The sequence below is a fragment of the Cystoisospora suis genome (assembly GCF_002600585.1).
Source record: "Cystoisospora suis strain Wien I chromosome Unknown contig_7716, whole genome shotgun sequence".
Taxonomy (NCBI): Eukaryota; Apicomplexa; class Conoidasida; order Eucoccidiorida; family Sarcocystidae; genus Cystoisospora; species Cystoisospora suis.
In genome coordinates, this window is record NW_027160501.1 from 9,103 (window position 1) to 22,656 (window position 13,554).

Sequence of the window (13,554 nt, forward strand, 5' to 3'; positions counted from 1 at the left end):
ATACTGACACTGAGATACGAAAGCTAAGAGAGCAAATGGCATCGGCGGTGACTGGAATCCCAAGAACGTATAACTCGTTTTTGGATCCTACGGTGCCTGTGTGGACCGCTCGGGAGCATGGCAACCCGGCACTCAGACGTGTTTCGGTTTCTGCTCCGGGAACACTTCTACAGGCACTGCGATTTAATGTCCGCTGTCACTCCGGAAATCTATACCGGGAGCCGGTTTGCCCCAACGTGGTACAGGTGATCATGCGTGACGTCCAATTATGAGCTCTACCGTGAATGCCAGCGGGAACCCGGCACTCCCGGATGTGTGCGGGGTGCTCGCGTGATGCGCCTTGGTATGCCGAGGGTACCGCCGTTGACATGCTCTCAAGTGCCTGCCCTGACACGTCACCCAACACATCGCGGAGTCTCTACGGCGATCTGAAGGTATGCGATGCAACCGTGGCGTGTTACTTATGAGAACAGCGCAAGACTACAGGTGCGAGTCTTGAGCTGTAGCGAACAATCCCGACCGGCTAATTCAGGCGACCACGCCGGGCCTGTCTGACGCGAATTGTGCAGGGCTGATAGCAGACATACCAGCAGAGCAAGAGCTAAGGAGCTTGGGCAAAATAACCCCAAACCGCCGTTCGGGAGGAGCTCATGGATTCGCGCAGGCAGTCGGCTGCAGTTGCCTACGGGACACGAGCCGCTCACCATCTGATGAAAGCAAACCGCCACAAAGACCGGAGTACGAGGACACACTGTGCACAAGCAGACCCCAATGCTGCGTTCAGCCGGAGGGTCCCATACTTTATGCAGTGTGTCTGACAGACTAGCTTGTAACGAGAGATGACCTGTCTCTGCAGCCCTCTGCGCAGTTGGTGATCTGTGCACACGCACATATGCTTTCTGCAAAACAGGGTTTCACTTCGCTCCTCTTGCGAACGCCCATGCTTCTCGCAAGCGCAGGTTTGACGGGTCTACTGTTTCCTCACACACATCAAGTGCCGAGCCAAGGGCGACATCCGACGCGGGGCCGCTACGTGGTGGATGCACGTCGAAAGCCAAGGCTGGTGTAGCAGTCCAGCGTCGGCTTCGGCCTTTCCCGGTGCCCCCTCTTCTTGCACGTAAGCACCACGCGAAGTTGCCATATGGCCACTTAGCGGTGGGAGTTGAAGAAAGCCCACACCACGGGTTGCCATCAATGAGTGTGTGTCTTCTGAGAGGTGTATGTCCGCGGAAAAGCACGTAAGGCAACTGAGAGTGCTGCGAATGCTGTACGAGCCACCGAGCCGCGCTTAGATTCACTGAGGTCTACACTCATAGCCGCGCCATTCGATGCTACGACGAGAAGCTGCCGGCACCGTCCCGCGCCCCGTCCGAGGAAACAAAGGAGACACGGAAGCGCTGTTTCTTAGCATACCGCCTGAGCAAGCAGAATGAGTTCACACTCTCGTCTGTTCAGCAGATGGGTTGGTGCGGCGAGGTACTGAGCGATGGCATGGCTGCCCCGGAAAGGGGGGAGGCGAACTGGCCGCGTACCGCCTAGCGACCTGGAGGCCTTCGCCATGGAAGTTCACTGACGTCCGATAGACGGTCCGAGCCCGCAGACGACTCGCTTCGCGCCGGCGGACCCTCTTTTGGTGGACTCAATTTTGGCAAACATGGGAGGGTATTCCGACCCCGCGTCCGTCGCGAGCTTCACGGATGAAGCGGGAAACGAGCTGCGCACAGCTCCAGAGCAAGAAAGAACCGACGGGACCGGGACGGGGAGCCGATGCCAACACCTGCACTCGCTCACCGATGTGAGACTCCCTGATTTACTGGTAGATCGTGATGGCTTGCGCAGCATACGTTTTGCCCGTAGTTTGTCTTCTCGCGTTCGCAGGTAGCTCACTCTTGACGAAGACAGGAGAACCAAAAATGGATAATGGTGTCCCACTGCTTTGTCTGCTTCGCATCTGGCACGCTTCGGCATGTGTGATCGGAAGTAAAAGACTTCTGGTGAGAACCTGACCTCCACACAAGACGAACGGGGCAGGCCACGACCACACAGCAACGCTGCACCTTATGCAGTGCTCCCCCTGAATGTTCCGTGCCGCGGGCGCCCAGCCAGCAGGCAATCGCAGTTCTAACAGCGATCTTTGTTCAATAAAACGGGACAAAACCGTTAACCGCTATCTTTAGTGCCGCTCTCCAGCCTACCATCTATGGGAATAGAAAGATGTGGGCACACGCTGACGACTTTCTCCGAAGTCCTGCGCCACTGCTGCAGAGGCAGGACAGATCACTTCGCGTCTGCAGCAACCTCGTCAGCGCTGGGTCTCATTCGTGGTCCTGCAAGAACCCCGGGCACGTGACGGCATCGCGCTCTCCGTTGTTTGAGATTTCCAGCTCCGGAGCTGCTTCAGTGTAAGTTCAGGAGAGACTGCGGCACTCATTCCCTCGGAGGACGCTTGGGATTTCTTGCGTTCGAAGTAGGCAGTACGCAGCAACCTGGGTCACGGAGCTGGCGACGCCGTGGTGAACAGCCCCCACCACGCCTTGTCCCCGTCGCCTACCATCTGTGCAAGCGGAGCCAGGGAGTGCTGTGTAGAGTAAACACGATTACAACGGGTAGTGCTCTGCAGTCGTGTCGGGATAGCATCCGTCAGGCTTCTACGTACGTGGCTAGTAACACAGGTCTGCTGTTGGGGGACTTGCGTGTCCTCCCGGCTTTCTATATGAAGCAGTTAAACAAGCTGTTCACACATGAGGACTGCCTGATGCTTGTATATATCTTGAGGACGCGAACCCTCTTTCGTCAATTCCCTCTGCTGCACGGCGTCGAACGCCCTAACCGTCGGCAGGCACTGCGTGCCAACCATGACCTCGGAGTGCCTCGCCACTGGATAACAGAGGGGCAGTGAGAGACCCTATGTAGCGTTGCTGTCCAGCCTACCAGCTGTGCAAGTATAACGGTGAAAAACGAGCAAGCCAACAATCCCTGTCGCCCTGCTGCCCCCCCGGGTTCCACACACGAAGGCGTGGCTGCGTGAGTAGTCGGCTGCCTCTTCTCAGCAACCACAGCCGTCCACGGACCTGTTGTTGAGAAATGTGTTAGATATTCGCATTGGCATCCGCGCTCCCGCAAGCGTTGCCTGGTTGCCACGTATCGTCCCCGGTAAGTAGTAGAGCCGTACAGGTGCCTATTTTGGGAGGCGCACCGAGGCTAACTCGCTGCGTCCGTGCTCCTACCTAAACTCCTTGGTGCGATAGTACGCCGAAGCTATGCCCGGATCCACTCTGCAACCCATTCTCCTTGCTTTTTCCAGGCCAGAAAAGTGTTAGTCACAGAAGTGTTCACGCACCGAACCATGGACACATGAGAGGAAGGTGACTGTAATGCTTCGTAACGTGATCTGTGTGTAAACGTGCTTGGAGGGGGGGAGTGACCGAAACTGTATGAAACCATCTCTCTCTACTGAGAAAAGCGATGTTTTCCTCGTAAGCTCCAAGCAAGCGTCAACTATGTAAGGCTGTTTCGGAGAAGCTGCCCGGCGGCCGAAGTCGAAAACTGTACAGCTCCGCAGGACAGCACAAGGCTTTCATGGGTGATTAGTGCACACAGTACGGGAACGGGACGTCCGTACCTCCGCTTCACTCATGCTTGGCGTCGCCCCTTCACCTGTGACACTTTCCCCTGCTGTTTCTAACCCACTCCCGACCATGCTCTCCCGATGGCAGTACGACCCACGATCCAAACCCCAGGACTGCCACCCTGCCGGGTCTGATCTCTGTCCCTGCTCTGCTCGCGAGTACTCTGGGCATCAGTCTGGTAGGTAAGGCACTCGGTTCATCCGCGTCGTGCCCTGGTTCGCATTTGCGGGCAGCCGATTCCGTAAACCAGATTTACACTCAAACTACTGGACCGAGAAAAGTCCTGGAGCCATTGTCCATGGACAACGCTGGAGCGCCTCCTCGCCGCATCGACAGACGAAGGTGCAAGGCCTCACCGCTTCGTGAGGTGCTCGTGCTCCGTGGTAGCCCTACAACTGAAACTTTGCCCAGCGAACTTCCCAGCCGCCCTCAACGTGCCGCCAGCCCCTGCCTTGTAACGGGAAAGGAAGAATCTAGAAACGTCCCTGCCAGGCGGCCTCGCGGCCTTTGTCCAGCCTACCGCCTGTTGAAAACGACCGCGTAAAGAGGCTGACAACTTCACCAAGCTGCTTTCCTGGTCCCCCCCCCGCTTGGACACGGGAAAGGCTGGCAAGCCGTGTCTGCCGCTCCTAACAATGAGCACGACGCTACTTGGACTAGCCCGACACATACCCCACCTCCGCTCGTGTCCGGACCACTGAAATACCACTGTTGTCACGTGTGCCTGCTGAACTGCGGGAGCTGAACACAATTGCTATGTGTGACGGCATTCAAGGAATACACCGGGAACTCATAAAGACCGCGGCACGCTTCAAGAAGCATGGTTTCTTTGCTTACCAGCTGTGCAAGACGGCACTTGCACGTCATTGCTTCCCGTTTGCTCTGTCCCCCCGCTGTCTTCTCATGTCGTACGGCGGATACGCGCCTGTGGAGTGCAGCCGGTCCACTCTCCTTCTTAACTGTAGCGTACGGATTCGGATTCCGCAACTGGACCGTTTCACGAAGATACAGTCATGTTCATGTAACGCCTCCAGACGGTCACGCGGTTGAGTTCACCCGCCGTTCAACAGGGAACACACGACACCGCCGCAGGATTGGCTCGACACCAGCAATGTCACCACGCCATTCAAACGCTCGTTCAAGCTTATCCGTGACTACCGAGGAGCTGAAAGCGGTCGGTGTTGTTCACCTACAACACGTTCCTTGAGGCTAAGATGCACCACCGAATGTTTTTCCGTAAGTGGCGGTTCACCCATTTAACGCAGATAGAGCTCACACATGGTACACTTTCCAGCACATTCCGACACGTCGAGACACGTGGAGCCTCGGCTGGAGCTGATGCCACTGGCAGCCGCGAACGCCAACCGAAACTAGCCAGTAATGTTTGCACTTTCTGGCCCGCGGTGCTTGCCTCACTCGTACCAAACCATCGTTGGCGTCCGCGACCGAACAAGCGATTACTCGCCGTCAGAGAAACGAAATCAAATAACACGGTGCTGGGAAAAAGAATGGGAAGAGGCCACCCCGGTGACCCGGTCACACGCCCCCCGCTGCAGTCTCGATTCTGGCCCTACTCAAAACTGCAACTCCCGCACACGTTAGAAGGCCGTACGTGCTTGCTGAGTTCTGATTTCCGACCACTCTCGACAAAGCCACCCCAACTCTGGGGCTGGAACCCGGAACTTGGCGACACACTAACAACGATCAGCCCGTACACTGCAAATCCCTTAGTCCAGTCCCCAAAGCCCGTTTCCCTTGTACACCAGCCTTTCCCTATATGCATCAAAGGCTCCACATTTTGTCGCCTCAGTGCCTCCAGCATTGCGCGGCGCCACCTCCGAGTGACATTAAGATAAGCACCGAGAACACCCTACCGCCTGTGTGGGAAGAGGGACGTTCTGAAGATCTCCTCCATGCTGCTGTCCCGCTGAATCTACACAGGAGAGACGCTGCACGAGTAGTCCTTCGCCTCTTCTTAACCACCACAGCCGTCCACGCACCAGTGTGGGGAGAAAACTAAGGTACCCGTGTTCGTATCCGCACTCCCGCAGGCGGCGCCGTGTTGCCATTATATCGCCCGAGTAAGTACTAAAACCACGAAGGTACCTGGTTCCGAAGGGCCACTAACAAACGTCCTGCCCCCGCCCGAAAGGAGCGGTGGAAACTTCGTGACATTTCGGCTAGAGAACACCACAACCGCTATATTGGAATAGTACGCGAATGCCAAGCAGACACTGCTTGCGCATTCTCAGCTGCGGTGACCACGCGCTAGCCCCCCGAGAGCTCCATGACTACCGTGGAGACGACTCATGAACCCGGACTACCCCACGATGGAAGTCCACCCACCCGGCTACAACCAAACGTGTCCGCACCCATCACAATGCCACTGCTGTCGCGTGCTTGAAGCCACGGTGGGCGCTGAACTGCGACCTGTGCCTCTCAAGGGGAAGTCTACGGATCCCTCTGTACGGCGAAACGACAGCGGTGGAAAAGCGCGTCACTGCTCGCAGCACCGGCAGTCTCTGAAGAACTGGGCAAGTTTCAACGAGCATTGTTTCTACGCGTACTACCTGTGCAAGACGGCAATTGGCGACGGGTTTGCTTCTTTTGTGGTCTTCCCCCTTCCACGCTATGGACGACCCCGTCATCGCGCCACACTATTGGGAAAACTATGTCATCTCCGTTCTGCTGGGGGCTGTTCCACGAGAACGGAAACGCAAACAGCGGTCCACTAAGACACTATCTCGAACTGTCAATGGTCGCATGCCCTTCCGTCCCCAACCGCCGGAGGGGCACTTGACTGGTCTCGCCAAACACGTCCTAGTTTTCCTAAGAACCCCCACAGCCATCCGAATACGAAGGGACTGGCGCAGAAACCCGCGTACTGTTCCCGGTCACATTCAAAGCGTCGGGGAAACACTTGAAAACCCACATTCACACATCCCCAAGACCCGCCCGAACTGCCGGTTATTACGAACAGGCACGAAACCACAGGCGGTTTCGTTTTTCTTTAGGTCAACAAGAAACCTCGTGAAATGTGAAGTGTCATGCCACTTAGTATACAATACCGATGCTCTTCCCCGGCGGGCTATCAAGTCCAGCAGACGTCTCCTTTGTTTTCACACGCTCCAGGCGATGCACTGCGATGCATGTGACGCCAGACTGGATTCGCACGTTGTCAGAGTTGGACAATCAGTTAGACATGTGTCCCTTTCGCGGACGTATCTGCAGCCACACTCATCCACTGTAGCACCCGCTTCAACACAACGCTGGAAGAGACATCTACGCACGCTAACTAGGTGAGAAGCAGTACGACGCGCGAGACTCCTGCAGGAAGTTTCAAATGTCGGCACACCGACACCACTCGAGGCGATCCAGGGCCGCACTAGCGTCGATTGCCACGGAAGACTTCAATGCTATGTGCTTCGGTAGCACACGCGCCTTGAGGCGGGACAGAAACACGGAAACAGCCGTCACTCGGCATGTAAGTGCACCCTCTAGTGCGTGGCGGCCTGCTTCAGAGTGTCACCACAAAAGTGAACGCGCCGAAGCAGCAAACGGCTTCGAGGGTGGAGTTGCGAGCTGTCCGAAGTTTGCAAGAAACTCACTCCCTAGCGAGGAGCCGCCCGAAACATCTGCCAATGCGACAAGCTGCCTCAGGACACCGAGCGAGCGCCAGTATCGTAAGATCTTCCTCCATTTTCCGACCTGAGAGTGTTTGCATTGAGGGGGAGCAGTGCGGAACAGATGCAGGCCGATGGGAAGGAACGAGGAAGTGGTTTCGTTGTATGCGCGATTTCGAACCAGCCGGCGTATACGAGCCCAGACCTGGTTGCTGAGCCTGACGCCGTCATCTGCTACGGCTCTGCAGGATCCTTCGTCAAGTCGGAAGCCAGTAAAACTCTCACAGTGCTGAACGTGGAATATAACCGAGAACCAAGACCGGAGGAATACTCAGCAGTCCTCTGTTGACTCTCAACACACTGTTTCTCTTACATCTCGGTCTCTCGTACGCGTCGCTGGCTCCACATCTTGTCCCGCCTGTGTCAGCATCGCGCCCAGCCTCAGGCTTCAAATGACGAGTAATGGGGAACGTGTGCCACCAAGTGCTGTTCTTGTGCTCACCGTCTGTACAAGAAGAGGCTGTTCTTACGGCTTCTTTTGTGCTGCTATGGCGTCACCGTTAGCTGGGGAGGACATCGCCTCCGTGATAGGTCTTTCCTCCCCTGAATGCCTACAGCCGTGCACGCTCCTATTGTTCGAGGACCAAGTCAGGCCTGCGTCAATAACCCCAGCTTGCTTCAACAGCATGTCTCCTCCCGACCGACTAGCGAAACTGTACGGATGTGCGCCACTCATGCCACATAAAGGGACCTCTGCCACCGCAGTCATCTCAGTAAGCGGAAGGCGTATTCGCGTCGCGCGGCACACCGTGTCATCTGGGCTTGCCGCCTCAATTGCATGCGACTCCCATGCGTTTCATGATGCTCTTGCGGTTGAGGTCCATGAAAGCATCCGACAAGCAAACGCTTCCCTTCGGCTGGAAACCCAGTTTCTTCGGATGACAATAGGACGGCAGGCGAGGCAGCCGGCGTGACCGTGGACAGAGCTGAGCAGCCTGCTGCCTGGCCACTGCGCGAACTTGGGTTGCACTGTTCGGTACCCAGGTCTCACCGCGAGAGCAAGCTGGGACCGCTGCGACTTCATTCGGACGTCCCCGGTCCGCCTCCTACATGCTCCGAGTAGATCGCCCGTTTCTTGCGACGCCTCACAACGAGCTGGTACATCGTCAGCGACACACGCGGAGTAATACGCCACCCAAGCAATTCCAGTCAGACTGCCAAACAGGATTGCCTCCGCAGCCTCAGTTTCTGAGACGAAGTGCTAGCTCGGTGGCAGACTGTCTAGGTCATGTCCCAACAGCACCTGCCTGTTCGTGCATGAGCTGGGAGATTGCCTTGATCACGTCTAGCAGTCTGGGTGTCCATGCGCGCTGAAGTGCCACCACCGTCTTGGCTAGCGAGAACGCTGCGGCGCTAAACAAGAGTGCTACGTTTGACACCTTTACGAAGACATCCGAGACCATTTGACAGCACCGGTCCTCTTAAGAAAAGCACACCGCAGGCGTTGCAACAGAGTTCTGCTTACAAGCTGTCCAAGAGGGCGCACGGCATGCTTGCGTACATTCGCTTCGCCCCAATGCAATCTCGCCCGGCAAGCTCTTCGCTGCGACTGAGCGCCTTTCTCCGCTAGGCAGACCCGCAGTGTAATGAAATTCCTGGCAACTGCGCATGTACGGAGGACACCGCCATCAGAATCCAAACACGAGGGGACTGGCACACGGCCCGAGTCCCCGATGAGAAAACACCAGAAACCACCAGCCAGTCATCCCTGACACTCCCCTGGGATGGATCCCGCGTGAGCTCGTCGGCTTACGGTACTGGCACCGCCGACCAGGAAGGCGGTCAAACCCACAGGCACAACGGGAAGCCAATCAGACAGCACATCTGTGTCTTCAGACCCTGGTTGCGACAGAGGGAAACATTTCTGCCTCTCTCCCAAGACAGCCGCAGTGAGCCTCGTCTCTATCGCCAGCCGCACTGGCCTCACCACCGGGAGCGTCTGACCGCCTGTCTGCTCGTGCCTTTTCGTCCACTGCGTTCTTTTCTCTACTTATCACTAGGACTAGTCCTGAAAAAAGGGAGATAAAGAGATATTACAAGGAGAAACAGAAGACCCACCTATTGCTCGCGCCCCGGTTTTTGGCGCCCGCGACTGGGGGTAGCGGGCCCAACCCCGGCTAACCATACAGACAGTTTTCCTTTTTCTTCTTTCCTTAAACGAAATAGGAACACGCAGAAAAAGCTAAATGTACTCTTCAGGTGTCATGCCTTATACTAGGACTCACATCGCTGCGCAAGCGAGGATGGCCCGGGGAGCAGAGGGGCGTCGGGTCTCAGACTTACTGCCTGAGCCCAGTACCAAGCGAAGGCAAAGAACTCTCTGGCGTCCCGTAGCGCAGCCGCAAATCCTCGGCACAAAGGCGCGGTGCGGGGCTACGGGACACAGACATTCAGAAAGGCGGTTTGGAGGTAGAAGCACATGGCCTGGTTCAGCCTGAGAGAAGTGGTGCTCTTCCTCAATTAGCAGCGTCTTACCAGCTGAAAAGCGCGTTCGTCCGGTCGCTCGCTGTGCATCGACACACCAAGCGAGCACAGTGCCGTGCGTACGTTGCCGCTCGCACCACTGATTCCAGTGCTTGATGAACCCTGAGGCGACCCTGCAGCTGAACAACATTGAAAGGCGCGAGGACCACCTGAACACTTGGGGCGGTTGTCACATGCTCCTGACGGCTGCAGCAGGTCCGTAACAGAAGCCATTACATTGGACGTGCAGGCCTGTTGCTTGGAAAACGACCTTCAGCCAGGAGGCGAAGATTTCCCCTGCGAAGGGGGCACTCTCAGGCATGTCCATAAGGACGTGACACTCCAGTAGTACGTCCCCGGAGGTCGCCTTGCGGCCTTTAGGCACAAACTGCCTCCAGGCAGGAAGCTCCAACCTCCCGAATAGCGTGCGAGTACTCAGTGATTGCGGTGGTCCTCTCACCATCTGCGCTCGGAGCAGCAACGCGGTGCAGTTGAAGTGTCCTTGAAAGTGGGAAAAATGCCTTCAGTGAAGACACCCTCCCACAGCGAGAAGATATGGATGTCACAGTTAGTGCTCTGCTTATGAGTGCTCTTCTCTGGACACGAGTGGAGTCAGCCGGCCAAGTTGGTGCTACCTGCCTGCCTAAGTGTACGTACAGCTCGTGGCTGGCTCACCCGCAGGCCGTTCGAGATCCATCTTCTCTTTTCGCCACCGACACGCGACAGTACGAAATGATGAAATAACCGTCGCAGTGCGCATCCCCACTTCGTGGACCCCTTACGGATTTGCCCCGGAGGAGAGGCCAGCCTTGGCTAGACACGGTTAACACGAGATCCGAGGGAACAAGGTTGACAGATCGGAGCGAGTAGCTGGGGTTTGGGTCACACGAGGAACTCTAAGGCTCCCGAAAACATCGGTGGACATAGTTGTCGTGCTCTCCAGCCTGGATCCTCTCGAAAAGCGGCGCTTAACATACAGTTGCGTAGTCTGCTACGAACTGCGGTCGGCTGTACGTGAAGCGGAACTTGTCCTTACGTTCTAAACATGCAACAGCAACCAAGCAAATCGTCAACCATGTCCTATGACACAGTCGCGCTTCCATCTGCATGTTGACGGCCTCTGATGCATCTGGCTCCCGACAAACATTTAGGGGCAAAAATTTCGTGCAATCTCTGTTGACCAGTTGTCGCTCCCCTACAAGGATAGAATCTCCTTATTCGAACATGTGTCTGTGCCAGCGGCGAAGCGCTCGACATCAACGTAACTCAAACGGACCAGAAGGGCGTCCGCCGCCAGGATTATTTCGTCTAGGCTGGCATGCCCGCCGGAATCTATAGCGAAAAACAAACCAGCTGCACGGATGGCCGCGTTGCCTGGCGCCGGCTACCGATGCTTCGGTGGCGGAGAAGAGAACGGACAGAGCGGACGCAAGAATGCTCAGGACCACGAAACACCAGGAGTGCAGATATTTCTTTTGTGCTCTACAGCGTAGGTCTTCGAAAACACAGCGCTCGACTTACAGCATCGAGCTCCTGAGATAGCGTAGTCTAGTGTCTGCTGTAAACTGTCAACCAGTCGTGCGTAGAGCTGAACTGTTCCCTACTCTCTACAGGCCAGCGACCGAGCGAATCGTCGACCATGTCCTATGACACTGTCGCAGTTCCATCAGCATGTTGACGGCCTCTGATACATCTGGATACCGACAACCCCTCAGGGGCAAGACTTTCGTGCAATCTCTGTTGACCAGTCGCCGCTCCCCTACAAGGATAGAATCTCATCCGGACACGTGTCCGTGCCAGAGACGAAGCGCTGGGCAGCAAGGCAACCCAGTCGGACCACAAGCGCGTTCATTATGAGTATTTCGTCTAGCTTCACATGCCCACCAATTCTCATAGCTGCACGGACGGCTGCGTTGCCTGGCTTCGGTTACACTCGCAAAGCCGAACTCGTCCTTACTCTCTAAATATAAGTTAGCAACGGAGCACAGCCACGTCCTACGACTCCGCCGCAGTCTCATCGACACGCTGACGGACTCTGGTACGTCTGGCTCCCGACAATGCCCAGGAGCGAGAATTCTGTGAGGTCACTGCTGTCCAATCGACGCCCCGCTAGGAGAGAGAACCTCTTCATGCGGACACGTGTCCATGCCAGCGACGAAACGCTCCAGGGCAAATGGAACGGACGAATAGCGCTCTCGACGCCAGAAGTATTTCGTTTAGCTCGGCGTGCCAGTCGGAACTCATGGTGAAACACAAAGTGGCTGCGCAGACGGCTGTGCTGCGCGGCGCCGGTTAGCGGTTCTGGAGTCGCCATTCTGCAGCCGAGAAGAGGATGAACAGGCCAGTCGGAAGAGTTCTGTAAGGCCGAATAGCTTCAAGTGTACACATCTCCCCAGCCTGAAGTGCCTGTAAATGTGGCGCTCGATGCAGTGCAGCTTAGTGACTCTCTGCAGTGACTCTCATCCGGCCGGACGTAAGGCCGAACGCGTCCATACTCTCTGGGTTCAAGGCAACAGTGTGACAAGAGGCACATCACCGTGCTGGGCAGGGCTTCCCGAGGAGACCCGTAAGCATCCAGAAAAACCGGGAGTGACTCTTAGCCAGAGAGGGGGATAGCATGACTTGCGCACAATACCAGCCACTGCCCGCGCTAGGGGAAAAAGCCAGTATGGAGCTACGTGGGAGCCGGGGCGACACGCCTTGAATCTGAGTTCCTGAGGAAAGCGGGCTGCAGACTCCTGGGAACCGCCTCGCCGCTCTCCTGACTAGCATCCTCTTACTTCCTACGGCATGCACAGCCAACACCGGGATTTCTACTCACGTAGGCATAGGCGGACAGCTTCCCAAGGTAGGGACGGGCACTGAACGTGGCACAGCGCTGCACATCGAAAGTCTCTGCTATGCAGTTTCTTGGGAAAGATGGGATGGCTGGGGAGGCTACACTCCGCGCGTAAAAAGAAAGCAAGGAATAGATCAAGCGCCGTCGGTCTGATATAAAATCCGAACCGGGGGCAGTGAGCACATCTCTCCCGAGGCGCGTGTGTCGGGTCCCATACTCAAAACGAACTTCGTTTTCAACCGAACCACGCGCCCTCTCCAAGAACCGCGCCAGCTGGGTCTCAAGCGTATAGGCCTGGGAGCGGCAGTCCGCCTCACTCGTGGCCACGGGGGCGCCCCCTAATGACTGAGCAACCAACAAGAGACTTCACGCCGCGGGCGCATGCTTCCCAAGCGATTTCGTGTCACTCGGGGACACGACCGGAGAGGGTCACAGCGAAAGTTGGTCAGTGAAGCCAGGCCCTTTCCTGAGCCGTGAGAATCCACATCCGAGTCTTTCAGAAGGTGGCCGTGTCTGGTGACTTCCCATCGCAGCAGGAAAGAACGGATTCTAGAAAGTATCACATGGATCGCTGGTACTCGGATCCCTTCCGACAGCGGGGCAGATTCCAGACGGCGCCACAAGCAACCGTTACACGATAAAGGGTAGGGCTGGCCTTCGACGAATGACCCGACTGCAGACACCCAGCTATCCGCCGGTGCTCGAAAAAGTAAAAGCACACATGCTGGTTCGCCACATCGGCAGACATGTGACGGTGCCGCACAAGAGATACAGCTGCAGCAGCCCTACCACGCATGGAGACCCGACTGAGGAGAGGCCCTTGGTTGAGTGCGCGTCCAAACACTTCCCTTTAGGTCAGAGAGGGGCAGGGCTACCCCAGGGCAGGAGTCATTCACAGGCTCGCGACAACTGCAGCGCCACCACATTTTCTGGAATGACG

General features: G+C 56.5%; 4 protein-coding genes across 4 annotated transcripts in view; all 4 read right to left on the reverse strand.

Annotated features, from left to right (window-relative positions):
- The window catches only part of CSUI_010536 (uncharacterized protein), a 7,035-nt gene extending 4,613 nt beyond the window's left edge, over positions 1-2,422 (reverse strand). The window contains exon 1 of the mRNA XM_068070639.1: positions 705-2,422. Within this exon, the coding sequence (XP_067917381.1) occupies positions 1,567-1,968 (402 nt within the window). The 5' untranslated portion in view covers positions 1,969-2,422 and the 3' untranslated portion in view covers positions 705-1,566. The remainder of the gene's footprint in view (positions 1-704) is intronic.
- Positions 2,423-2,550: 128 nt separating this feature from the next.
- Positions 2,551-6,305, reverse strand: CSUI_010537 (uncharacterized protein). Its single transcript, XM_068070640.1, has one exon. The coding sequence runs from the start codon at positions 4,297-4,299 to the stop codon at positions 3,982-3,984; it is 318 nt and encodes a 105-aa protein (XP_067917382.1). The 5' UTR covers positions 4,300-6,305; the 3' UTR covers positions 2,551-3,981.
- Positions 6,306-7,302: 997 nt separating this feature from the next.
- CSUI_010538 (uncharacterized protein) lies at positions 7,303-10,144 on the reverse strand. The gene has a single exon (XM_068070641.1). The coding sequence runs from the start codon at positions 9,924-9,926 to the stop codon at positions 9,534-9,536; it is 393 nt and encodes a 130-aa protein (XP_067917383.1). The 5' UTR covers positions 9,927-10,144; the 3' UTR covers positions 7,303-9,533.
- Positions 10,145-12,736: 2,592 nt separating this feature from the next.
- Positions 12,737-13,521, reverse strand: CSUI_010539 (uncharacterized protein). Its single transcript, XM_068070642.1, has one exon. The coding sequence runs from the start codon at positions 13,408-13,410 to the stop codon at positions 13,174-13,176; it is 237 nt and encodes a 78-aa protein (XP_067917384.1). The 5' UTR covers positions 13,411-13,521; the 3' UTR covers positions 12,737-13,173.
- Between the last annotated feature and the right edge of the window lie 33 nt (positions 13,522-13,554).